Source organism: Spinacia oleracea, chromosome 4 (genome assembly GCF_020520425.1).
Source record: "Spinacia oleracea cultivar Varoflay chromosome 4, BTI_SOV_V1, whole genome shotgun sequence".
In the NCBI taxonomy this organism is placed as follows: domain Eukaryota; kingdom Viridiplantae; phylum Streptophyta; class Magnoliopsida; order Caryophyllales; family Amaranthaceae; genus Spinacia; species Spinacia oleracea.
In genome coordinates, this window is record NC_079490.1 from 145,211,474 (window position 1) to 145,238,533 (window position 27,060).

The 27,060-nt window shown below is 35.4% G+C and overlaps 2 protein-coding genes across 2 annotated transcripts; both read right to left on the reverse strand.

Moving 5' to 3' along the window:
- Window positions 1–13,029: 13,029 nt before the first annotated feature.
- Window positions 13,030–20,478, reverse strand: LOC110789560 (coatomer subunit alpha-1). Its single transcript, XM_021994256.2, has 4 exons — window positions 20,304–20,478; window positions 19,553–19,786; window positions 17,651–18,145; window positions 13,030–16,414 (listed from the first exon to the last, which is right to left on the reverse strand). Exons 2-4 carry the CDS (start codon window positions 19,758–19,760, stop codon window positions 13,479–13,481), a joined length of 3,639 nt encoding a protein of 1,212 aa, XP_021849948.1. The 5' UTR covers window positions 19,761–19,786; window positions 20,304–20,478; the 3' UTR covers window positions 13,030–13,478.
- Window positions 20,479–21,014: 536 nt separating this feature from the next.
- LOC110789561 (uncharacterized) lies at window positions 21,015–26,033 on the reverse strand. The gene is made up of 11 exons (XM_021994257.2): window positions 25,849–26,033; window positions 25,611–25,696; window positions 25,008–25,116; window positions 24,037–24,135; window positions 23,863–23,928; window positions 23,647–23,763; window positions 23,269–23,343; window positions 22,813–22,915; window positions 22,607–22,654; window positions 21,639–21,760; window positions 21,015–21,513 (listed from the first exon to the last, which is right to left on the reverse strand). The coding sequence occupies exons 1-11, from the start codon at window positions 25,927–25,929 to the stop codon at window positions 21,415–21,417; spliced, it is 1,005 nt and encodes a 334-aa protein (XP_021849949.1). The 5' UTR covers window positions 25,930–26,033; the 3' UTR covers window positions 21,015–21,414.
- Window positions 26,034–27,060: the final 1,027 nt, after the last annotated feature.

A 27,060-nucleotide genomic window follows, 5' to 3' on the forward strand; every position in this document is an offset into this window, starting at 1 on the left:
GTTCGAATACGTGAAAAAAAGAAATGATGCAAGTATTGTGAAATGGAAATAATTATTTTTTTGTTTGGAGAATTATATATATTTATTTACGTTTTAAGTCATGTTTTGAAACCCATAAAAAATTAAATAGAACCAATCTTTTAGATATTTTTTTGAAGGTAAAAAAAAGAGATCCTACTTAACCAAATGTGATTTTTTAACCAAATCCACCGACTTATGTTAGTTAATCTTTTAGATACGAAGGGATAATTATTAAGAAGAAAAATATACTTCCTCCGTTTCTTTATACTCCCTCCGTATTTATTTAAGGGATACACTTGCCTTTTCCGGCCGTATTTATTTAAGAGATACACTTGCCATTTTTAGTAACTTATCAACCCCACCATCTAATTAAATAATCTATATAATATATCTTATGTCCCACCACCCTATCAAACAAATAATTTCAGAACTACACCTCACCCCCACCCTTAAAATGACATGGTCCCCACTTGTTTTACTTATTAAAATATCTACCTAACCCCACTTGTTTTATTACTTTATTTCATTCAATTTTTTTTCTTAATACTCGTGCCCGTCCAAGTGTATCTCTTAAATAAATATGGAGGGAGTAGTTGCAACACTTTGCTTTTTGCATTATTCACATATTGTACTTTGTTTATTTGTTACGGAGTATGATTTATACTTAATGAAAAATATATTTATGTGGGATATTGTTAGATTCGTCTAAATATTTATTTTCCGAATAATTTTTTTTTTGTATTATAATTTTTATTATCGATAAATAAATATATTAATTGTTTAACTTATGCATTGACATAGTGTGAAAAGTAAAATGTTACAAGTAAAAAAATGGAGGAAGTATTACACTATAACTCCGTATTCTTTTTTACTCGTATCTATTTGGTCCGCTATTTTTGAACTTTTAAACTTTGAAAACTTTAATCATAGTACTAAGATTTAACACGTATACATAGATAAAAATGATGGTCAGATAAACTATTGTATTGTATATGGTTTATTACTCCGTATCTTAATGGTTGGCTAGCTACATGTTAAGGTCTAGAATGATAATGGAAACCCTAGTTAATTAGGTTGTTTTCATGTTGTAATGTTAAGACCTCCATCGATTACTGTCCTCAACACAAGTTGCACCGAATGTCACAGATCTTGAGACGACATAACTTTTTATTTTTTATTTTTATATCATAGTTTGTTATAACTTATAAGTAACGCTCATACGTCCAACCTTAGACGATCGTGGTAATAAAGTAAAAAATGTGATATAGATTTTTAAGGGACAGTTGAAGTAGTATTACTTTAGTAGTGATAACAATAGTGCCCGTAGCCCATAGGCCGTAGTTGTTATTCCAAGTTTGCAATAACCACTCAAATAACAATTTTTACTTTGAAATTAAGTATTGTCAATTCACTTGTATGATTGATATGATGTACATAAAACTCTTGTATAGGATAATTGGCACCATAATACGTGTAGGTCATGCCTTGTTCCCATTTTCTCTCAATGTCAAATCCCCCATGAGCCGTGACTCTTAGCTATAGATTAGGTCATTAGTACATACTTTTAGGGTGGTAAAATATTCCTTTGCCACAAATTCGTAAAACAAATTGTGAAACATGTTCCATCCCTAATACTTTTAATATTTTGAAATTGTAAGTTGTTAATGTTTTTAACACATAATTGCAAGCGAGACCTAAAAAATACAATAAAAAAAAAAAAAAAAAAAAATCTAGAAACGGATAGTATATGTTTATTTATTTGATACTCCGTAATAACATGATCGGTTTGATGAAAAATTCTAATTTGGTTTGATGAAAAATTCTAATTTAAAAGTTTGGAAATTTGACTCTAATTATTAAGTTAATATCTTAAGTCTAATCACACTCCTTATGTCTTCTATTGTTTTTTGGATAGTATACTCCTTACATCTTTCATTGTAAGTGACTTGGGTTTGTTACCCCTTAATGCATCTATCTATATATTATATTAAAAGAGAGGAAATCAATGTGGTAATGATAAATGACACTCATTGATTCACATTTCTTTTAATTAAACAAAAATAATTAAAATACTTTAATTAAGGAAAAATATTACTGGTTTTCATTATAAATCCTAAAGTTTATGTTGATAACAAACATACTAAAAATATTTTTTGGGTTGTTTTCCCTTCCTAATTATACAAATCAATTATACGGAGGATATATTTCAGTTCAATACCTTATCAGGAAATATATTTTTAAAAGATATTGTTGCCAAACTAAAAAATATCTCTTATATTTATGTATTAGTAGAGTAGTAAACATTTAATGGTATTACTACGACATACTCCCTCCGTCCCTTAATACTCGCACCGCTTTCCTTTTCGGGCCGTCCCTAAATACTTGCACCGCTTCTATAAATGGAAATCTTTACCAATATTATATCATTTCTCACACTTACCTACTACCCCACCTACACCCCTACTCCCTACAAAAAAATCATTTAAAAATCCACACCTTTCACTCATCATTCCCCACCCCTTACACATTTCCTTCTAACAATAATAAAAAAATACTCCATTGTCAACTAACATCCATTAAATTAATAAGTCAATTCAAATGTCTTAAACTCCGCACCGGTCAAACCGGTGCGAGTATTAAGGGACGGAGGGAGTACAGAGTAAATGTCAACTTAACTGATCTGCTTCATATTATGTCCATGCAAAACTAATTTAATGAAAGTATATGTCATAATACTGACACAAAAGTTTAACTAAATAAATACTTCATATGTTTATGTTTATATAGTCGAAAACAGAATAAAAGAAAGTTATTGCACAATTATGAAAAGAGTCATAATAAGACAAGTGGTGGGCCGAGATACATAAAATGGGTATTAATTGGGTATGTGATAGATGAGAATGATGAAGATCGAATGAATTTATAAATTTTTTCTAACAAATTTTTAAAAAGTTTAATAAAAATCAAAAGCTTATGGAGTAATATAAAAAATACATAAAAAAACAATATAGGTGAGCATATACATACATATAACATTGAAACTTTTTAATTTTGTGTTTTACGATTTATATTAAGTCCGATTTTAAAGTTGATGAATAAAATGAATTTTTAAATGAGTCAATTGAGTTAAGGGAGTGGAGTATGACATTTTGGAATGAATATTTGGTCGAATAAAGTGCGTGTACATTATAATGTAGCATATTTGATCTGCTAATAATATATCATATTAATCATTTTTGGGCTGAAGGAGCAAAGATGATTTTGAAATTTCTAACTCCATAAGTCAGCCTAGACTTTATAATGGTTATATCTTATAATTAAGGGTTTATATTGTACGTAGTAGTATCTTATACTATAAAAACGTTATTATTAATATGTTTGCAACAACAAAAATATTATTTTTATGTTAATGTAAATGATTGTAATATCACTTATATATAGAATTTCGTGTAAAACTAACATTTTGATGTGCAAACCATGCATCACACTTGCTATGGGCGAGTTCGTACTTTAGATTGGGCTAACGACGAAGATAAAAATAGATGATTGACTAATATTGACTAACAAATAGAGACTTGGTGTTGGTGAGCAGGTATGAGGATAACATGTACCCACCTTGGTGATGGGGTGAGTTTGAATTATTGGATTTGAGAACGTCACCCAATTCTAATTATGTATATCACTTTTAGATAATTTCATCAATATTATAGCTAATACAATCAATTTTAATAATAAACTTATGTCAATATATTCAAAAGTTAGCTGAAAGACAAAGTGACTTATTTAACGAATATAGGGAGGAAAGGTTGTCAGTGGTGCGGGTTTTATGGGAGATATATATGCCCCGCTCATCCACCCTTGGTGGGCGGGGTGGAGGAAATTTGGTGGGTGATGGGTAAAAAATATACTCGCCGCGTGTGACGGGACGATGACGCATGGATTTTTTAATTAGCCCCCCCGCCTCCCTTATACTTCAACCAATTTATTGTGAAACTATAAAAAAAAACCTACTAAGCTATATATTACAATGTTTTGTTTATTTATTCAATTACTCCAATCAGACAACCAAATTGTCGAAGACTCTAGAATAGAGTTTTAAAATTCAAAATCTCTTACCAAACCACAAAAATGTTGATTCTAGGAGTGGGTTTGAGGCTGGTGTAGATACACAGGTGGGTGATTGAACGAGGATTAATTTTATTTTTTACTCTTCAGGAAGGGGATTGGGTTGGTGGTCGGGTTAGTATTATTGTTTCTATAGTGGGTGGAGGGGATGGGGGATAAGATTTTAGGTGGTTACGAGTGTGGAGGTCTCTCCCCGCCTCAAAGTCGTCTCTAACTATCTGAATAAAGTAAATGGTGCGGGGTAAGTGTTAAGAAATCGGATAATGAGGTAGATGGGCGAGTACTGCTTAATTTTGTCTATGTACCCTTATTTGTTTTAATTTTTTTTCATAAATAAGATAATGAATGGGAAAGTAACAAATTTATCCATCATTGAGATTAATTAGAAGAATATATGTAAGCTCTATTTTTATGATAATTGGCCACTACTATAATTTAGATTTCGTATATTTAGACTATAAACGTGCATCCCATAGGTACTATGCTAGTTAATTAACTAAAAATGAAGTGATTTGAATTGAAGGCCTAATTCGGTCTACTTTATATATAAATTTACACTCAAATGAGAAGCACCTTATAATGAGAAGAATGAGAAGAATTCATAAGCGTTCAAATCGACGTTCAAGATTAGATTTCACTTTTACTTTATTTTCCCCCTTTCAACTTCCTCTGTCATCCTCAAATTTCTCTATCCTCCTCAAACATTCAATCATGGCAGACCCTCTTACTTTCTCTCTCCTATCCATCTCCTCCGGCCAACCACCTGTAGTGTCACCACCGTTATCTCCTTGCAGAAATTCATTAAAAATATTTTTTTGGCATATTGATCGAAAGCAAACAACAAGAAAAAAACATAAAAAAACAGAATGACGAAAATCAATTCAAATAGATTTGATTTAATCGTTCTTTTACCGTTTTTGGAGTACTCGACGAAAAAAGAACAACTTTTCTGGGTTTATTGTGAGAGTGCCATGGATGAATTCTTGACACTATATATGCTCATTTGCACAAATTAGTAAATGCAAATCCGCCAAATTGATGAATCCAACAAAAATAAACTCAACTATAAACCATGACACTCTCACAATAAACCCATAAAAAATGGATGAAAGAACTCCAACAATAAATCTAGAAGAAATAAAATCCGAACAAACACAAAGGAGAAGGGGGATTTATTTTTAAAAATCAAAATTGATAGGAGGGAGAAATTAGAGGTCAATTGCAATTAAGCCCCAATACGAACAAAATAAAGCCCATGAAATTGTGCGATTTAGGACGCCACTGATGAAGTAGGAAGCAAAGAAATATAAGTATTTAATTAAGTACTGCTGCCATTTGATGGAGCAGAGAAAACAAGAGGTCGGAGAGTAGAAAATGGAGGGGAGAGAAAATAGACAGAAACCCCCCCCCCCCCATTTTTTTGGAAAATCACGTGAAGTGCATTCTGAAAAGGAGGAATGATTCAGTGACGCATGAAATGATTTAAGTAAGGCGTGAAACGATTTCAGTAAGACGTGAAATGAATGAACAAGGCATGAAATGAATGAACAAGGCAAGGAATGATTCAACAAGGCATGGAATGATTGAGCAAGGAATGGAATGATTCAACAAGGCATGGAATAATTTTAGTAAGGCATGAAATGAATGAACAAGGCATGAAATGAATGAATAAGCATGGAATGATTGAACAAGGGATGGAATGATTCAGTAAGTCATTACATGAATGGACAAGGTGTGGAATGATTTAGTAGGCATGGAATGATTCAGTAAAGCATGCAATGAATCAACAAGGCATGGAATGATTCAACAAGGCATGGCATGAATGAACAAGGCATGGAATGATTCAGTAAGGCATGAAATGAATGAACCAGACATGCAATGATTGAACCAGGCATGGAATGAATGAACAAGGCATGGAATGAATGAACAAGGCATGCAATGAATGAACAAGGCATGTAGTAAATGAACAAGGTATGGAGTGATTCAGTAAGGCATGACAAGAATGAACAAGGCATGTAGTAAATGAACAAGGTATGGAGTGATTCAGTAAGGCATGACAAGAATGAACAAGGCATGAACTAATTCAACAAGGCATAAAATGATTTCAGTAAGGCATGAAATGAGTCAGCAAGCTAGGCATGGAATTAGTCAGCAAGGCATGGAATGAACAAGGCAAAGAATCATCAAAGCAAAGAATCATCAAGGCAAAGAATCAGCAAGGCATGAAATTAGCCAGCAAGGCATGGAATAAGAACCAATAAGGCAAAGAATCATCAAGGCAAAGAATCAGCAAGGCATGAAATTAGTCAGCAAGGCATGGAATTAGTCAACAAGGCATGGAAAGAACAAGGCAAAGAATCAACAAGGCAAAGAATCAGCAAGGCATGAAATGATTCAGCAAGGCATGGACTGAGTGAGCAAGGCATGAAATGATTCAGCAAGCTAGGCCTTACAATTATCAAGGCAACATAATCACAAGTGAAAATAGGAATATAGGTTTTCAATCTCAGTTTAGTTGATATACATCATTGACTAATTTGTTTCTAAATTTATCACAACCTCATCATCCTTTTACCAAAGGGAATACATGATCACTTCGGCTCATGTGAAATTACATTTATTCCCTTTGGCAAAAGGAGACGAATGACATTTTAAGAAACATAAATATCAGATTATCAACAATTACATCATTGAATATCACTAACACCACATTACTAAAATCATATACGATCACAGAATGTCCTAAAGCATCACTGACACAAACCCTATCCACTAACACTTAGCTCCAGAAAAGCATCAATGATGCTAATGGCGCATGAGTGTTAACGGAAGATTGGGTTTGAGTCTCAGCAAATAATGACTCGTCACATATCAAACAACAGAAAATTCAAAAAGGCATGAAATGAATGAGCAAGTCATGGAATGATTCAGCAAGGCATGGAATGATCTTGTTAATGGTGCATGAGTGTTAATGTATAGGACTCACAACAAGTCATTTATCACATGGGACATATAAGACTTACACACAAGGGACAATCTCAGATTAGTTGATTAGTTAAAGTAATACTTCCTCCGTCTTTTAATACTCGCAACGTTTGGACTTTTGCCACTATTCATATAATCTACTTTGACTATTCTTAGTGCTTTTTATATAAGATAAAACATAGTCATGTGAGATCTTGTTAGATTCGTCTTAATGTGTATTTTCAAAATATCAACTTTTTATAATTTTTGCATAAAGAGAATTTAAGATATAAATGATCAAAGTTGTGCATTGGCATGCGTGAAACTAACAAACGTTGCGAGTATTAAAAGACGGAGGAAGTATATGGTTTCAATCTCAGATTTGTTGATTTACATCACTGATTGTTTTGTTTCAATATTTTCAGAACTTTAACATCCTTTTGCCCAACGAAATGATTGATATTCACTATTGATCATGTGAAATGACAATCACTCCGTTGGACATAAGGAGTTAAAGGACATTTATTAAAATAGAAGTCTCAGAATATCAATAAATACATCATTGAGTATCACTAACACCACATTCATACATGTTGTTTTATTGTTTTGGTGGTTCTTCCGAAAGGAATTGAGAAATTGTTAACTATCACATTGGATAGTAAACAATCACTCAATCCCCTTTGAAGAACCACCTAAAGACTAAACGTCATTCATGCAAAACATAAATATTGATCTCAGAATGTCTCCAGACATCATTGAAACAAATCCAAACTACAAACACTTAGCGCCTGAAAAGCATCATCATTGACACTAATGGCAGCATGAGCAGTTGTAGTTAATTGGACTATTTTCTCAGCATATAAAAGACTCATCATCGATCACACACAACAAAGGAACTGAAGTGGACAATTAACAACTCAGTAAACAAGACATGAATTACCTCTCCGGTCTAATGCCAGTTTATACGCGAAGGATTCAATTTATTTGTTTCCTAACACATTAGCCAAAACAAATCAAGTTAAGGGGAGTATTATCAAACAAGACTTTAAATGCCTAAGCAAACCAATGCATTTTTATATGTGAAGGAATGAATAACAGTGATTCCTAACAAATTTAAACTTGCAAAAGATTGAAAAGACAATACAATTCATGTTAATATTGATGTCAGATGTCCCCAAACTTCATTGAAGCACACCATGTTCACAAACCATTAGCACACAAAAGCCTCAAACAAACAATGGTTGGATGCTAATGGCGCACTGTGGTTTGTGAAACATGGATAGTTTCTCAGCAAACTGAAAGACTCATCACAAACCACACACAAACCCTAAGCCAATTATACTAAAGGGACATACAAGGACATCAAGCATTCAACAGAAGCACACATTAAGAGGGGACTTTACTGATTCAATTTATTTCACACATTTTAATTCATTTCATGCCTTAGTGATTCAAATCATGTTTTATTCTTTAATTCACAAACCCATCCCCATATGCTTTCACCCCCTCACAATCATCAAGGCAACATTATCAGCTAACCAACATAATCAGTTAACCAACAAACATACTTCACCATAAAACAAGGGACATTCAACATGCTAGCCATAAAACCAGGATGATCAGCTAGACAACATACCACAACGTCAAGTAAACGAAACATATTTTTTTATACCAATATCACAACATCATCATCAAGGCAACATTTAGCAATCACCAAGGCAAAATAAGGGGACATGCATACACTTCAAACCCTAAAACATCATCATCAAAACAACAACACCCCTAGTCAACAACAGATTACAGTTGTTGGCATCTCCACCTTATGTCTCCACAGCTAGCCAAAATTTCATAAATAAAATAGAGCTTTTAGGAGACACACTTATCTCTAAGCATCATCAGATGCCGTAGGTGATTTATCTTTCAGATCATCATCCTTAGAGTTTGGGAACGAAGCTGAACATTGCCCATCAGACACCTCAGTAACACCATATTTGTGCTCACACTCACCAACCTAATATAGTTCAAATGAATCAGGTTGATTGGGTTCCTTACAAGCAACAGAGGACACCATAGGTGATTAGTATGATCAACCAAATCCATATCGAACAAATACAGACATGCACATGAACAAGAACTATAAAAAATCTTTTAAATCACAGAGAATATCATATCATACACCACTAAGTCCAAAATAGTCACAAATAAAACCTAAGAATACAGATTTTATCAGATCATGCAAAATTAATTCCAAAATCAAACAAATTCATATCAACAAGCCTAATAAGTGCACATCAACAGAAACTCGAAATAACCTCCAACAATTCACATTTTATCAAATCATGCACGATTAATTCAAACAAATTCAAAAAATTAACCAAATATGTCAGATTAAATCCAAAAAATCCGTAAAAATCATAACATTTCAGATCAACTCAAATCAGACATGAACATGAACAATTAATCGAATAAACTCATAAAATTTCCGATCAACTCAAATCAGACATGCTCATGAACACAAAATCCGAAATAATCAAAAAAATCCAAATCAACTCAAATCAGACATGCAAATAAACAATAAATCGAAAAAACTCATAAAATTTCATATCATCTCAAATCAGACATGCAAATGAACAATAAATCGGAAAAAATCACATACTTCCAGATCAACTCAATTAGACATGCAAATAACTCAAAATTTCCAGATCAACTCAAATCAGACATGAAAATAAACAAAAAAGCTCAAAAACTCAAAATTTTCAGATCCACGTACTCAATCAGACATGCAAATGAAAAAAATAACGAAATATATCAAATATTTCCATATCAACTCAAATCAGACATGTAAATATAAAAACGAAAAACTCAAAAATTTTCGGATCAACATAAATCAGACATGCACATGAACAAAATATTGAAAAAACTCACAAATTAACATTTTTTATTTTCAGATTTAATCAGATCTCGCAAATAATCCCAGAAAATCACAAAAAATCCAAATAATTGACATTTAATCCTAAAAATCAAAAAAATATCAAAAAAATCCAAATCAACCAAAAAAAGACATGCATACGGACTAGAACCCTAATTTCCTTAATAAACCCAGAAAATTTTAAAAACGACAAATCTATACCTCATCTTGTTCGTCTTGGCCAAAGAATCGCAGATCTGCAGGTGTGGGCAACCGATCGTCATACTTCGACTCCACCTCTTCACCAGCCTCCACGTCCCCCTTTTCGAACCAAGCTTTCAAATAATTTTGAGTACTCGTATTCTCTTTCTGGGCCATCATCAAGTTATACAAATACTCGCCAGAATATGAGTGCTCGTTGTTGGGACAATTGCAATTCGACTCCCAATCACAGTTTGGGTCAGGAATGCGTTGCCCAAAAGTACCCATCAAAGAGCTCGCAAGAGATTTAGAAGAAGAGGATCCCATGAAAAATGAAGAAACCCTAAAAAATCTCACAAAATTTACCGAGAGAAAATCGACAGCCGACGACGGTGTGGGACGAATTGGGAACAAAAATATAGGGGATCTGATCAGAATGTAATTCCGTTTAGATGTTGTGAGGAAATTTGAGCGAAAAAAGTTAAGATATGAGAGATCTCAAGAAAACAACGAAGAACAGAGGCGGAGCGATTTAGGGTTTCTTAAAAGACAAAGCGTTTTTGAAGAGAGAGAGAGTTCCGAAGGATGAGGCTAGAAAATGAGGAGAGAGGCGTGAAAGGGATGGGTTTAAAGGGGGTGGGGAAGTGGGTTTAAGGGGAAGGGAAAATCATATAATAGTAGGTGTTGGGAAGGAAAAATCAATAATAGGGGTTAGGAAATTTATGTGGGAATTTGAGTAGAATCTTTAGGTATTTTAGTAAATAGAAAAAGGATATAAGGGTATTTGGGGAAAAGATATATGACCCAAAGTAGAAAAGGTTTAAACTGGGAATAACTTTTAAGAACGCCCGAAATAGAAACGGGAAAAAAATTTAGGAACGGAGGGAGTACATTTACCTTCTTTGCACATAAAATCTATTTCATAGTTATGGATCTCCATTCGTTCATTTATGTTATACTCACTTCTTGCATTCTATAAGTAGGATTTCCTTGTTAAAATAAGGTACACCGGATTTTTCCTTAAAATTTTTGACAAATTTTGAACCTATTAACTGGACTGTCAATGTTTTTCACTGTGTTCAGCATAAAGCTGATCATTTGCGGGTTTGGACGGGTAATGGACGGGCAACCTTCCCAAAATTCTGTCCAACGGGCTTAAAAATGTTACCCTTACCCGTCCGCTAAATAACATATTTATTGCCCTTACCCGCCCTGTACATAAAATGCCGGCTGTCTGCGGGCTAACGGGCTTATGAATGTGTAATACATAAATTTTTCCAAGCAAAAGTTGTTATAGAATAAAACGTAAAATTTACACTTACAACACTGGTAATTAATTTATTATACCCTAATGTACCTACTAGCAATTAGGAATAGAGTTTTTAACCAATTAAAGGTCTAACAAACAGGCACCAACGTGCAAGCCTATTAATGTTCACCAACCGATGAACATAAAACAAACAATACAAACTAATTAACATCGATCCATAAAACCATTTATCACCAACCGATCCATAAAACCATTGAACACCAACCGATGAACATATTGTATACTCTTAATTTTCATTTACACCGATCCAAAACTTTTAATAAGAATTCACAATCTGGAACTAAACAATATCTTGCCTCTAAATCTCTAATAAAAATTCCAGAAATCTCACTTTGTATTAAAAAAATTATCTTATATCAACAATACAAACTAATTAAAATTAAAACAAAAAACTATAAGATGAAATAGGGCTCGCCGTTTCGTCGAGGCGAGTAGCTTCGTGCCTTCGTAGATGGAGAAGCAATGAAGAAGATGTAGTGAGCAAGAAAAAGAAGAAGGTAAGAGAGTAAGAGAGTAGAGGGTGGCGGCTCTTTTGTGAAATGAAATAGTTAGATGAAGGCCTTGAGGAGTTGAGGGTTTCTTTTAGCCTTTTAGGCAATGGATTAGATAACTAGATACTCTAGAAAGTTCTTTTTTAATTTTTAACTAGTTTTTGAGCCCGTTCAAAGAACGGGCGGTTGTTAGTGGTTGTTCAGATGTCTTTTGAAGTTTTAATTAGTGAGTACCTGTGATTTTTGGTAACAGATGAATTAAATAGATGTGTAATTTGAAGGTTGGAAAAATATAAAAACTATAAGGTTAGATAAATATTGGATGTTAGAGGGGTGGAGTGGAAGAGACTAATGAGTATTGTACACTATTAATAACTTGATGTTGAATAAGGAAAATGGAGTGGAAGAGACATTAGAAGTTGTAAAACATAGAAACAATAAAGAAAATTTGGAAAAAGAAAAAAAAAATGATGGATGAAATGAGAGATGCCACATGACTTTTAATAATGAGATTCCACATGGATTCAAATAATCTATGGTTTTCCTTTTTAAATACTAGGTATAGATTTCCTGATTCCTATGTAAATCTATATTATTTGTAAGAAATAAAGACAACAATCAGAAATTTAAGTATGTTTATTTAAATTTAGCGGGTTAGGCGGGCCTGCCCGTTAATAAATTTTGTGTGCCATAATCCGCCCGTTTTTATTAACGGGTTGGGCCTAGCCCTCCCAACTATCAATTTTTTTAAAAAAAATGTTGTCCAAGCCCGCTATTTTAGCTGGCCGGTCTTAGCGGGTTACCCCGCCTGTGATCAGCTCTAGTTCAGCGGTGATTTGTTGTTCTTAAGCCATGAAAAGATTGTAATGCCATTGCAACAAAGTTTACTCCGTACTACTTTAGCTAACGTTTGAAGAGTTGGCGGGTATTTGATGCTGAGGTCAAGCTGTTAGAAATGTGGGTTGAGGTCTTGAAGACGCGAGGTGGAGGTCAGGGAACAAAATAACCTAAAAAATTATCACAAAATTAAGTGGGGAAAAAAAATCTCCAAATGTCTGCATACCTGAATGTTGAGAAGTCGACTAATCTATAGACTATAGTAGCGCTATGAGCATATCTAGTTTTAACAAGAGCCTCTTGGCCATTCCTGTCTATCAACATCTAACATGAATGACCAAAAATCAAAATTCCAGAGTTTATTACATCTTAATTCCAAAAACAAAACACTAAAAGTAAAGGTAGAAAGTTAATCATAAAAAATGACATGACAAAGCAAGTCTACGAACATCCGTCTTTGTCCCATATCCTTGGATGAGGCTGTAGAAGTCGATTCTTCAGGATATCATACCTTCCCGGTAGATTCAGGAGCATTGCCATAGAACAGAGGAAACACAGAAAGGGTTGTATACAAATAATCTCAATCCAGTAGTGATGTTGCTCATCTTACCTGAGATGGGGAACAAAGCAAACCCGATGCATCTGCTCCAATCACAGCTAGCTCACATACATTACAGATTTGCCCCTCCTGGCTTGGCACAAACCGTGCAGTACAGTAAGGACAGGAGACGTCTTTCTGACCACGATAAATTGGCACATAGGTGGCCCCACATATTACAAAAGGATTTCTAAAGTCATAGTCCAATTCAACTGCATTACTCATGTTCTTCTCCGTAGCCTGTACAACTTGTCGGGCAAGCTTGGACTGTTGGGCACCGGGGTTTGTCTCAAGTAGCCGTCTGGCAAAGCTAGAAGCTGTGCCAAGATTCTTTGCCTTGAAGCATACGGTCATAGCATTTTGCAGGGCCAGCTTCAAATGAACAGATTGAAGATTGCAATGAGTGAAATAAGCAGCAAGCTCCTGCTGACGTTTTGGATCGTCTTTCAGCTCCCTTCTCTTAGTTTCCATCTTGAGACCCAACACATAATCTTTTACTATGTTAATCAGCTCCTTAACATCATCAACTTCTTTTCTGGACTCTACAACTACCAGAGGAATTGTATGAAGTATAGCTAAGAAGGTCCCAAGGGCATCCGAAAATTTACCAGAGGTTGTGGACTTGTAACCAACATGCAGTTTCTCTTCTAATTCGGAGAATTGATACACTAAAGCTGGTGGGCTTCTCACATTAGGACTGGCTGACTCAGTCCAACCCCTTTCCAAAGCCACAGAAATAACAGGAGCAGATTCAACCGCACGTATATAACTGTGACTACCAGAATGAAGATCTAGGAACATTGGTTTCAAAGGAGTAAAATTTTTTATTCCAAGTTGCCGACTTAGCAACCTCATTGCAGTATCGAAATTTCCAGCAGCTGCATGCTCAGCAGCAAGAGATGACCTTTGGGTCCAGATTTGACTGACTGGCATTCCAGGAGTTGGAGCAACAAATATTGCTGAACTACGGTCACTCATAGAAGCTTTTGGAGTATCTAGCTCTGGGGGAAGATCCAAGTCTTCCCATCCTGGTTCCTCATTTTCGTCAGCTATTTCCCCGTCACTCAAAAGTTCCGTAGCCTCCCCTTCTTCTACATTGCCATCATCATTTATTTTCAACTCGTTACTCCACTCATCACCTTCAATATCTTCTTCATCTTCAGCCCTGTTCACACCGTCCAACTCACTGAACCGCCCCTTATTCACTCTCAATAGGGGCCAATCTCCAGCACACATAACAGGTGCTGGAGGTGTCAAAAGGCAAGGCACCTTACCTTCAGGCAAGGAGGGAACATCATCTCCCAACTCAGTAGCTAGCCTCTCAGCAACATCATGCAGCCCATGGACTGAAGCAGTGATGTAAGCCAGAGGCAAATGCCCAGCATCCTCTAAAATCTTCACACGCTCCTCCACGTTGCCCAAATAAAGGGCATTGTGAAACTGACCCATCACATCATTCTTTACCTCAGCAATTTTCAACATTTTGTTCAATTTTTCTACGTTCCCTGTCATTAGATAAAGAAAAGACAGCCTCTCAAAATTTTTGGTCCTCTGGTAAGCATATTCTACAATACCAGCATTACCCTGGCGAAGAGCCTCCACCCCTAGTCTATACCAGTGATCTTTCTCGTCAATTTCTTTCGCTGAAGCAACAGCAATTTGAATGTTTCCACTCTCCAGAGCTAAATTGAAACGGGTCCTCTCATCTTTTACAAAATGCAAGGCAACTTCAGGAAATCCTTTCTGCTGCAAATAAGCTATCATTGCCTGCCCCACAAGCTGAGAGCTTCTTATCATGTTCATCACATGGTCATACTTCTGCCTCGACAGAGATAGCTTGAAAAGATACTCTGTTGCATCGATAACTATGGCCTTGTTCTTTCCATCCCGATCCAAACAAAAAATTGTATTCCCAGAAACCTTGGTGATGTAAATTGGGACATCAAGCGTTTTAATAATGCCACTATCTCCATTAGGAAGACAATACTTGATGTGATTAAGAGTTGTATAGATGAAGACTCCATTATCATCCCAGGCTCCACTTTTAACTCGAATTGTCTCATGAAGAGTGCACTGGTGGACAAGCTTTTTACTTGCGATCACAATAGCGTGTTTGCTCAACAAAGCAACACTCTCCATGTCATTTGACCAGACAACATACTTCACAAAAGGGGTTTGAAGCTCACCAAGAACACTCCTTTGTTGAAGGTCAAATATAACAACCTTATCCTCTGCCCTACAGAGCAAGTTACCCGTACCAGCATAGAATATTGCATCAGTGGCAATAGGGAGGACACTCTTTTTCCCAGTCTCATTCTTCAGATTTTTTACCAGGACTTGGTTGCTGCTCTTGTCAAGCACTGCAAACTTGTTACGAGCAATGAAAACAGCAGATCCTCCAACACCTCTTTTTGCCTCTTGTGCCATATCACCCCTGCCAAACGAATCTTTAGGTACAACATAGAGCTCATAAGACCCACCGTCAACATCAGAACATACAAGGACAGCATTCTCTGTAGGACTATAGGAAAGAGTCCGAGGACCCTGATTCAAGCTTGCAGTGCCAGGCCGGCGAATAGGGATAACTTGACTATCTCGTTGTGTTGAAAATTCGTAAAACCGCAAGAAACGATCTTTTGCATAAAACATCGCGTCACCACTCACATAAAATGCAGGACGCTCTCTCTCCAATTTGAAGACAATCATCCCACTATCATGACCAGCAGCTAAGAGATTCATCTCAGGATGAGCTGCAAGAATCCAAAATCTATCTTGCTCCCTACGAAATGTCTGAATGCCGGTCCGCTTTGTTACATCCCAGACACGAATACTTTTGTCTTCTGAGTTTGAAACAATAATATCCTGTTTGGCATGGAACATAACACAGGAGACATTGTTCATGTGTCCTCTCAATGTGTCCACCTCCCAAGCTTTGGTATCTGATAGGAAAAATGTAACAGCAAGTGAGCAAGTCAGTAATGAGAGCGGGCAAAAGAAATTTCAGCCTAAAAAGAGCCAAGTAAATTCAAGATTCATTAAGTTGGATATTCCGTGTATCATCTGGGAATCCAGTCACATAGAAGGTAAGTTTGACGCCATTCAAAAGGATGTTATCATCGTACTTGAATCTACATACTAAGTTTATGGGACTTCAGCAAAAAGAACAAACTGTGTAGACTATCAATTCTTACTCCTCTGATTTTATTTACCCCACCCCCTTTCCCCAAAAAAAAATTACAATTCCTCTTAAGAAATAACATAGCAAAATGGTGTTATGCACTTTAATAGATGAAAGCATAATGAACTTCAAAGAGCGCAAAAAATAAAACAGACCCAACCAATCCTAGTAAAGCAATTAATTAATTGTTTGTGACGAAATGTCGGAGAAGAATAGTTCAAAATTTACCACGAACAAATTAAACTCCTTACTGCCTATCCCAACTTTTCTTTAAAAGGGTGTCGTGAAATAAACTCCACTTTATAGGATTACCATTAAATTTCGATATCACTCATTGATGACAAATGATTGAATCACACCACACTATTAAAAAAAAAAATGGTAAGTCAAATTGGTATTTGGTACACCACATAAGAAATCAAGTAATATATGAAATCAACAAAAAAAGATCAAGAAAACACTTTAGATATGAAGGGAGATCAAACAATTTGTGCAAGAGATTTTATGGTGGAGATGCTCTGGTTGAAAGGTGCAGCTTCACGGGTGGGGTTCAGTATACTTGTTGAAGGGGTTAGTACTAGTTGGGATGATATCGCTTATGTTTGGCAACATAGTTTCAAGCAGGTTTGGACTCGGGGTTTTTAAAAGGTTGTTTGAAATCTTTTAATAATTAGAATGATAATACGGTGTACAAAGATCTGCACATGAAAACCAACCGCCACTATTATTGTAATGAATTACTTTCAAGCTTCTTTCCAATGTAATGTCTCAGTTAACACTTAACAGGTAGTAAACATTTTCCTCCAGATGATTTTAAGTCACAATATTATAGGGGGAGCCTCATGAGATCAACCAAATTGATGGCATGGTACGGCAATATCACATGCCATATGATGGAAATAGAAAGGCAGACTTGGAATATCGCATGACTAGAAAATCAATGCCACTAAAAATCATATGCACTGAAGGCAAAGCAAAGGTCATACGACACACTTACCATTCATACGCCACAATTTCACTTGGCGGTCATCAGCTCCAGACACAATCAAGGGAAGAGTAGGATGAAATGAAGCCCAGTTAACCCCCCTGTCATGACCTTCCAAGACATACTTGACCACAGCATCAACACCACCAAAAAGATCAGTATTCATCTGACTTAACCGCAACAAATCATCGGCAGGAGACGCACTTTTCTTTTTTAGTGCCCCGATATCCCAGACGCGGACAGTCTGGTCAAGGGAAGCTGACACAACAAGGTCTTCTTTAGGATGAAATGTGGCACACATAACATAATGATTGTGTCCTGTCAAGACAGAGATACATGTCCGTGACTGCCAGTTCCATATGCGAATAGTCTGGTCATCACTGGCACTCACAATCCATGGGTTTTCATGGTGAAACTGCACCGTACGAATGTAATCAAGGTGCCCCAGTAGTGTAAATAGACACCTGTGAAGTTTATAGTTCCAAACTTTAATCTTGTAATCATCACCTGCAAAAGGAAGGAAATTTAAACACCATTACTTGTGCAACGCACACGAAAATCATGAAACAAAAACCCAGGTTCAAGATGTTAAACAAGAAGTAAAATAAAATGCGAATCCAAAATATCAAGAGAACATGGGATGTAAAATAGCGTATTCTAAATATTCTGAATAATCCTATAACTACAAAAAAAAAAAAAAAATGAGATACCTATACAGGGATATACGCATTCTTAGGTGTACTTTGCCAAGATTATTTTTGTTACAAACAACATCACAACATTTACTAGATTTCCTTGCCCCACATCCATAAGGATTATTTGTATTCAAGATTTTGATACACTAAAAGCATACAGCTAAGTAGCTAACTTGGCTAGTTCTGTCAGTGCATCCAGAACCATACAACATTAAAGTAAAAGTTACTCGGATCAAAAACCTTGTATCATTCTCATCAAGTATGGGTTTGTGTCAATGTGCAAACCAACCTATAAATTGATTTAGGAACACTAATCTTAAGGCCAGAATCTTCAAAATCCACCCCAAAATTACATACTTTGATATCTTAATCCGCTATGTGAAAATCTCTGCAATACGCTAACAGTACAGATCCTTTGCAGAGCAAGAAAATTATTTAAATGATAGAATTATAAAACTATAATTTACTCCCTTCCAGCAGATTAGTAGTCACATTAGGTGAATTAGTAGTCAGTTAGTCACATTAGGTGAATTAGTAGTCATATTAGGTCAATACCACAAAAACAACCAATGACTTTGATATGATACGACTTTAATATCAGTTTTTTAATCAGAAATTCATAATGTCAGCCATAAAACCAGAAGCTGGAGATCCAAGTATGAAATTTACAGGTTGAGGATGTGAGATGTGACAGACGAATAAGAATACTCGACCAATTGAACAGTCAAATGCTTTCTGAATTCTGCCTGTGTTTACTTTCTCATTGATATTCATTTTACCAGACTCTTAAGCAGGCCCAACATGAACTTGGAATGAATTACACAATGGGCAATAGATCAGGTACTGTATTAAATGACTGCATCTATCTCACCAGCTTTGACATATTAACTCCTTCGAGATGAGAATCAAGAGACGATAATGAGAAAGTGAGTCCAAGTATAAATTGCAAGGAACCAAGGACTTGGAATATACAGGTGAATCCATATTTCAAAACCATAAGGTTATATAAGGGGTGTTAAGGGAGGGTATTTAGGAAAATACTTGCAGCTTACTACTATCTCAAAGGAAGGAGACAATTTTCCAGAAATGATAATTATTTTTGGGTAAGGGAAACATATTGTCAAATAAGTTTTGTCTATGGCATCAAGGTCAAAGTGTCAAAACTACTATTCAAATGCTGCAATTAACAAATAAAACGATGAATGGAATAAGTGTATACCTCCTGACACAAACAGTGGCTGAGATTTATGGAAATGAACACCACGAACAGGGCCATCATGCTCATCAAATCGATCAATAAGTGTACCCATTCTGTAATCCCATAGCTGGATCACACCACTGTGAAGACTCGCCAAGATCCATGGCCTCTTAGTATGGAAACTGAGTCCCTTAACCCTGTTACTCTTTGTCTCAAACTTCGTCAACATCACTCAATAACACAAAATCTTCCTCGCTGCAAACAATCATAACTGGATCAGAACAAATACAGTGCAACTAAGTTCTGAACAACTGATCATTTTTCTACCAATCAAAACAATACGAATTCAGCAAATTGTCCCCTCAACCAGTCATTTATAAACGTCAATACACCCTGCCTCCCTAACTTAACCCAACATTTATGGATAATCCACGATTTCAAGCTCACCACACACTAATTTTTCTTCTCCAATTTCTCAATTCGCAACTAACTAAAGCAAAAGAAATAGCTCAATGCCTCGGCATCCCTAGTAATTAGACTAACAAATCTGATCGGATAGAGAAATAACCTATTTACACAAAATGCTCATACTAGATCAAAGAAAAACCAAATTAACACTTACCGAATCAATTACAAATTTACAACCCTAACTAAAATCGAATCAAAACGTAGAATAAACTGATTGAAAGCAGATCGAGTGAAAAAAAATGCATCGAATTCGAAGAAAAAAACGATCGGAGAAAAATTAAGAAGAGAAATAAGAAAATTCTACCTTCAGATCTGAGGAGTGAAACCCTCAATTTTGCATCCAGAATCGACAGATTACCAAGAGAAAGAGAGAGAAAAATAATGAGGATTTTAGGAGAGAGAAAATGTGAAGAAAGGAGGGTTTTTGTATTTTATTTTATTTATTTTTCTCCTTTTTAATATATAGTGCCGTAGATCTGCACTCACTTGTGCGTTAATGAGAGGAAGAGAGGGTGTAATTTGTTTTGCTAGGAAAGAGGTGTAACAAATGGTGTGATTGGATGAATGTCATAATTTGAAATTTGAAATTTTATTTTGTAATCAATTAAATTTCTGATGAGAAATACTACCGAATAAGATAAGATATATATGCAACATATTGACTTTTGCCTATATCAACGCTTAATTTTGACGACAAAGTATCTAATTACATTAAATTATTTAATAATTTAAAATGTAAATTGAGACTAAACAAACATTTCACATGATAACATTAATTTTAGTATGATATGAGTAGTTGAATAAAATTAGTCATTGGCGAAAAACATTATGGATAATGGAGTAACTCGATCAAGGGTTCTTCAATCGCCTCTTAATAGCATGGGGATATCACCCTTAATGTTACCCTTAATGACTATATGGTTGATCTTCATACTTTCCACAATATCATATTCATTTCATTTCGTAATCCCTTAATGTTAGCTTTGTTTTTGCAAGATGTATGGGGAGGAGAGAGTTTTTATTTTTGGAGAAGTGGAAGAGCCAAAGTTTTTAATCAAAGAAGATCACCAAGAGGGCCAACATGGTAGAAGAATCAAGCTTACAAATTTTGGTTGCATACAATTACCAAAAAAATGGGAATTCTTGTATATGTATATGATTAGAAAAAGAAACTTTAGATTTCAAGGAGAGGAGTTGGTTCCTGAATTCTCAACAGAGTCGAGATGGGCATTGCTCCTCGCAGAAAGATGACCTCTGAAGAAAAGAGTGCTCCGTACTAAATTGAAGGGTTGTAAGCTTAGCTTTCTGTAATTCTTCATTCTTCATTCTTCATTCTTCATTCTTCATTCTTCATTCTTCCATTCTTCATTCTTCATTCTTCATTCTTCATTCTTCATTCTTTTGGCAAATTGCAATTATGGGTTTCCTTGGAGGGCCTGAACAATTTCCTCGAATCTTGACTGTATGCCTTTAAGGTACTCAGTAAGAACACGCTGCTGATATGATCCTCCTTCCTGAACATAGGATAAATGATTGATAGAACAGGTTACAACAAAGTAAACACAAAGTATGGAAACTTTACATAAATATTTTAATACAAGGGACTAAGAGAGACACCAAATGGTTTTTATTTACTTACTGTTCGAATCAAAACTCGTTCTCTTCGTTTCTTAATCACAGCATAAAATTCCTCTGGTGAAATATCTCCTTTAGCAATGGTTAAACCATTAAGCAGCAGCATGTTCCATTCACTTTCAGGAGCTGTGTAAGTTCAACCGTGTTATGAAATGTTAAAAGCCAGCAGCAAAACACATAGAGGCATGTGCACAACTACTTTTTGAGACCAAATTGTCTCACTATTCACAAACTCAGACTCTAATGGGAGATTATAGACGACAAATTATCTTCACAATCCACGAACCCAAAGTTCCTCTCTTACTTATATTTCAAGCTCACAATTCACAAAGAGTGCCTTTATATGCAATATCAGAGAGTGTCGGATTCATTAGCCAAAGCATATCATAGCATAGGAGCAAAGAACTTCAATCAGTTTTTCACCATGCCATGCTGACTGGCTGTGGTTAACTGGTCAAGTTAAAGAGAGTTGACTTCATTCAGTTTTAGATACTAAACCTATTCCTCCTTCAATTATATGTGGTTCACCACACCAAATTCCATTTATGCGGAGGAGAAAACCAAGTCACACCAAAATGGAAACAGGCCAAACATTGGAAAAGATTAGTCTTGGGTTAGCAACAATAGTGTCCAGTCATGTCCGTTCAGCATGGCTGGAGTCGGAGTGAGATATGCTGCAGGCGTGCAGTCTATTATACGAGGAGTTGCAACTTCTATTCATTACAACAAAAATAAATAAATAAAAAAATAAATAAAAGGGGGTTAACATTGATTGTGGTTGTTGCTACTCCACAGTCCACATCTTCCCGAACCTTACAAGGTTATAAAAATCAATAAGAGGTCAAGTTTGTTAAAGTCAGAAGAAGACATAGATCTCCCTACTTGGAATTGAAGATAGTTCAATGCAAAGAGAGGAAGGTTCGGCAATTGACCTGGCACCAACAATGATAAAAAAAATAAAAAAAAAATTACCTTTGATAACATTCTCAAGGAATTGCTCTGCCTTCAAGATTTCATTACCTGTACAGAAACATGTATAAACTCCAATTACTTATGATTAAATTACAAAATTTCTGAAGTTAAGATTACTAACTTTTCTAGAATTCTTCATACGAGGTTAGGAATTGCAATCTTATTAAGCTACATAATCTGCATCAAGGGATGGGGGGGTTATATACCTTTCTTTGCATAACTACGTTTTGAAAGCATTCTGCAGGCATAGAGTTGCAAAACTTTTTGTAGCATAGCCACAAGTCCTGGCTTGTCCCCGTCTTCTTTCGCCTGCAAGGAAAGATGAATACCCACAAATTTCCCATGACATTGCCAATTTATAAACGTTTTAGATTGAGACTCCAACATGCGGAAAGTAAACCGTTCACTGAATCAACATATGAAGATTTTAAACACGGCATACACCTTAACTTGTATTGAAGGTCACACCACGTAGCGTGACAAGTTGGCCTCAACGGGAATATGGCAAGCAGAGAAGACATATTTACAAGTCTTTTCAATGAATTCTATCAAAACTGGTTTGTTTACATTTACGTAGCCATATTACAATTTACAAGGTACTGTTCTCAGCCATTAAACAGAAGAAGATCGAAAAATTTCACAAAAACGAAAAGACTACTCACTTGCCGTAGTTGTGCATTGACTTCTGAAAGGAAACCTTCATCTAAAGAGCCTTCTTTCTCTCTTTGATTTAACTCCTGGTGAAACGTATAAAGCAAGTTAAGCCTATAGATATTGCAGAGAGTATAATAAAGAATAAATCCCAAACCCCCAGAAAAGATATAGCTTCATCATCATGCATTTCATACATTTGATTGCAGATATTATGTAAACAAGTTCCTAAAAATGAACAAAACAAATTCTAGTCATTTACGCAGCTGTCAAACCATTTATAAGAATACTGTAATTTACAGTTGCGACATGAAACAAAGAACACAAATAAGAAAATCAATGAGCACAGTATCAAAGTAACTTTTAATTCAGAGTACACCTTGACTTGCCTGTTCCATCAGAGTGAGAGCTTTAGGGTCTCTTGGTGGCCAGGAAATCTCTTGATCTTCATCCACCACATGATTGAGGATTGTTTTTAGAACATCGGTAGCTGACTCAATTTTTTTCTTCACGTAAAGAATAAAGAACACAAGTTCAAGCTATTAGAACTGAATATATGACTGGAGTTAATGGATAGAGTATCCCAGTTGAAAGAACTATGTTACATTGGTTTTGTGAACAAGAAGGTCTACTGTGCTCATTAGAGTTGCTGCCAATTCTTCGTAATCTTTCTGCATGCAAACAAAGGCAGATCATTTTGCGTCAAAAATAAATATATCTACAGCATAGTATTTCAGGAAAAAGTAATAAGTGAATGACAATAATGAAAGAAGCCATGCTTTATCATCCTCTGATTTGCATGTGTCAGTTCTGGCAGCAAGACGAATCCAGAAACCCTCATTGAAAGCAAGAACATTTTCAACAACGAGCTGTGGTAACTGTTACAAAATAAACCAATATCAGCTAATGGAATCTTCTTAAACAGCAAGTCAGCAACACAACTCTGTAAACAACTACTACCTCCGTTCCTAAAAGTTCTTTACGCTTTCCGTTTTAGTCCGTTCCTAAAAGTTCTTTACACTCCTACTTTATTCCATTTTTACTCTTATTTGGCCCACCATAACTTACCCACTCACAATACTTTAATATTAGTTTCCACCCACTCACATTGTTGGACAATTTATAGCCACTCATTTTCCATTTGTTACCCCACCATCACATGTTCACCAAAATTCCTTAATTACCGTGTAAATAGTAACCGTAAAGATCATTTAGGAACGGAGGTAGTATATTGAAAGAAAAAAAAAAGCAAATTGCTTTAAACTATGCTGAATAGGTGTCTGAGTTAGTGTAACATTTTTTTTATAACAGTGATTTCTGAAGTAAACTTGCATCAATAACAAAAACCTTTTTCAAAAATCAAAAAATGACCAAAGACTCAAAGCTCTCAAGAAAAAAAATGATCTCCACTTACTCATACTCTACAAAACTTGGCCAATTAATGGTAAGACTACATACATCTTGAACTCTCTGCTCCCTAGGCAGTGCGCCAATAATGCTATCCCTACTCAACCATAGACGATACAAAATCATGTATTCTTGCGTGTATTGCCAGTTAATTAAAACCAGCATATAGTTAGTTTGTTTAGAATGTTCATAGTCCCTACAAGGCACTTTTCTCACAAACATAAGGCTTTGGCTCCCACATACATTTTGCTTCAGTTCCAGCATAAGCAAGCACTCCAGCTTAAGACTAAGAGTTTAAAAGCCACAAAATAGGACAACAAATTCATGCAAAAGAAAATCTTACTTCCTTCGGATTGGCTTCTCTTAATTTATCGATGAGTCTATCAATTTCAACAGTCTTCTTGAAGGCCTCCTCAGCACCCCCTTGACTGACTGCACAGACCAAATTTCTCCTGTTTTAAATATACCCAAAAACAAGGCCTTTTACCATGAAAATGATCACCTATCCAACAAGTAAATAGCTAAATCTCTCAATATACATATAATTGCAACGAAAAATTGAATTACCGAGTAATTTTAAAGCACCCAAAACCTTGATTTTCTTTTAAAAAAACGGCTTAGTATTAAATTGACCATAATATTGGCCACAGTTTGCAGAGAATCAAACATAACCCCATAAATTAGATTCCTACACGCGAAAGCATGATGCACAATTACACATCCTGCCCTCAGGAAAACATACAATTCCAAACAATAGAACATATCCTATCTTCATTTCTTCACTAATTAAATTAAATCAAAATGGAAATGAATTTTGACTCCAGGAAATACAGTACTCTGTACGTGAACACTAATTAAATCTACCCAATTACACAAAATTCAAAAATAAAAGGAATGAACTAAAGAGAAAGCAAATTGGTGAAGAAATAAGCAAAAAAGGAAGTACCTTTGATTCAACAATGGAGAAGGGAGCTGCTTCATCAGCTTATAGAATCTGATTGTTCCAAACTTCCATGTTTGACTCGTAGCATGCTGTAATTCACACAATTTTTACGCCCCGAAAAAAAATTAAAGAACAAGAAATTCAGATAAATATCAGCAAGAAATTCAGCTAAATAAGTTTAAGGATTAGTTAAATGTATACTTCTTCAGTTCTACATACTGTATATAAGTGAGAGAGAAACCTTGGAATAAAGGGAGTTATGGGAAGACGAGATGGTTGTGGAGCATGAGGGTGAGGTTGCCACTGCAATGGATGAAGCCATGAGAGAGAGAGACCAAAATATTTGAGTGGTTCAGAGTTTGTATTCTGGGGAATATGAACCTTGGGCTTCTGTTTTTGGTCGACTTTTAGGAACTTGCTGTTTTCACGTAAAGTCCACCCATTTCCGTCTAGGCATATGAATATATCCGATAAACTCGACCCACTAACATCCTTACGGAGTATTTGTTTTATTTAATGCTACAAAGATCTATGAAACATAATGGAAGTTATGGGTTGGAAACTTAGAAAATGTAACCCGATGGTCCTCTTGGGATCACAAGGTGAGTGGTCACGTGGTCGAGCTATGAGAGAAGAGAGATAGAGTATATGTGGTCATGTGGTTAAAGATGTGCATTTTTCAACCATATACCAATTTTTTCCATTCTCTAATCATCTTCTTTTTCAACTTACTGGGAATCGGACAGCGCGCTATCGCGAGTGGATGCCTGTCAATGAAAACGATGGATTTTGTTTATGGAAAAGAGTACCAACAATGTATATGCCTAAGGTTGAGTGAACTCGGCCTTATAGTACATAATGTCGGCGATTATGTAAAAAGTCTATTACTTTTGAGTTTTGAGCATGAGATTATGCTAAACCAACTAAATAAAATTTTATTAACAACAAACAAATACGTAGTAGGCTATAAAATATCATCCCTTAGCTTCAAATAAATTGATATAGAGACTGGTTAATAAGAAAATTCAATCAATATTCAAGAAGCAAACGTAAACCGCTACCAAAAGCTTAAGAAATTCAAAATAATACATGTTTGAGTTAGCCTGCTAGCAACACAAATATTTTATTGATACACTTATCCACACTTGTACTAAGTATATTTTGTGTTTGTATAAGAGTTAACCCAATACTCAAAAAACAATTTCATTGTTCAAGATTTGATCTCTACATCTTATTTGAGGACAAGCATATAAGTTGTCCGTTTGTTTCAATAATTGGCACCTTACATGAGCTAATCCATTTTCAATATGGTACAAAACTTAATTTATCGTTTTCTCGGTGAGCATCTGTGTGCCCTATCGCGCGGCCATCCACCTAGTCAACAAAAAATTAGCAAGAAGATATACATGAAAAAATTACAGAAATATTTAGACCTGATTAAGACGAGCCCGAC

Bases quoted from the DNA above. Each gene is read 5' to 3' on its own strand.
- LOC110789560 (XM_021994256.2), bottom strand. From the start codon at position 19,760: ATGTTGACGAAGTTTGAGACAAAGAGTAACAGGGTTAAGGGACTCAGT. The intron at 18,146-19,552 runs GTATACACTTAT...TTCCTTTTGCAG, and splicing joins GCCACTGTTTGTGTCAGGAG to GTGATGATTACAAGATTAAA. The intron at 16,415-17,650 runs GTAAGTGTGTCG...TTTTCCTATCAG, and splicing joins GAAATTGTGGCGTATGAATG to ATACCAAAGCTTGGGAGGTG.
- LOC110789561 (XM_021994257.2), bottom strand. From the start codon at position 25,929: ATGGCTTCATCCATTGCAGTGGCAACCTCACCCTCATGCTCCACAACC. The intron at 23,344-23,646 runs GCAAGTCAAGGT...ACGTTTCACCAG, and splicing joins CTCTCACTCTGATGGAACAG to GAGTTAAATCAAAGAGAGAA. The intron at 21,761-22,606 runs GTAATTTTTTTT...GAACTTACACAG, and splicing joins CCTTGAGAATGTTATCAAAG to CTCCTGAAAGTGAATGGAAC.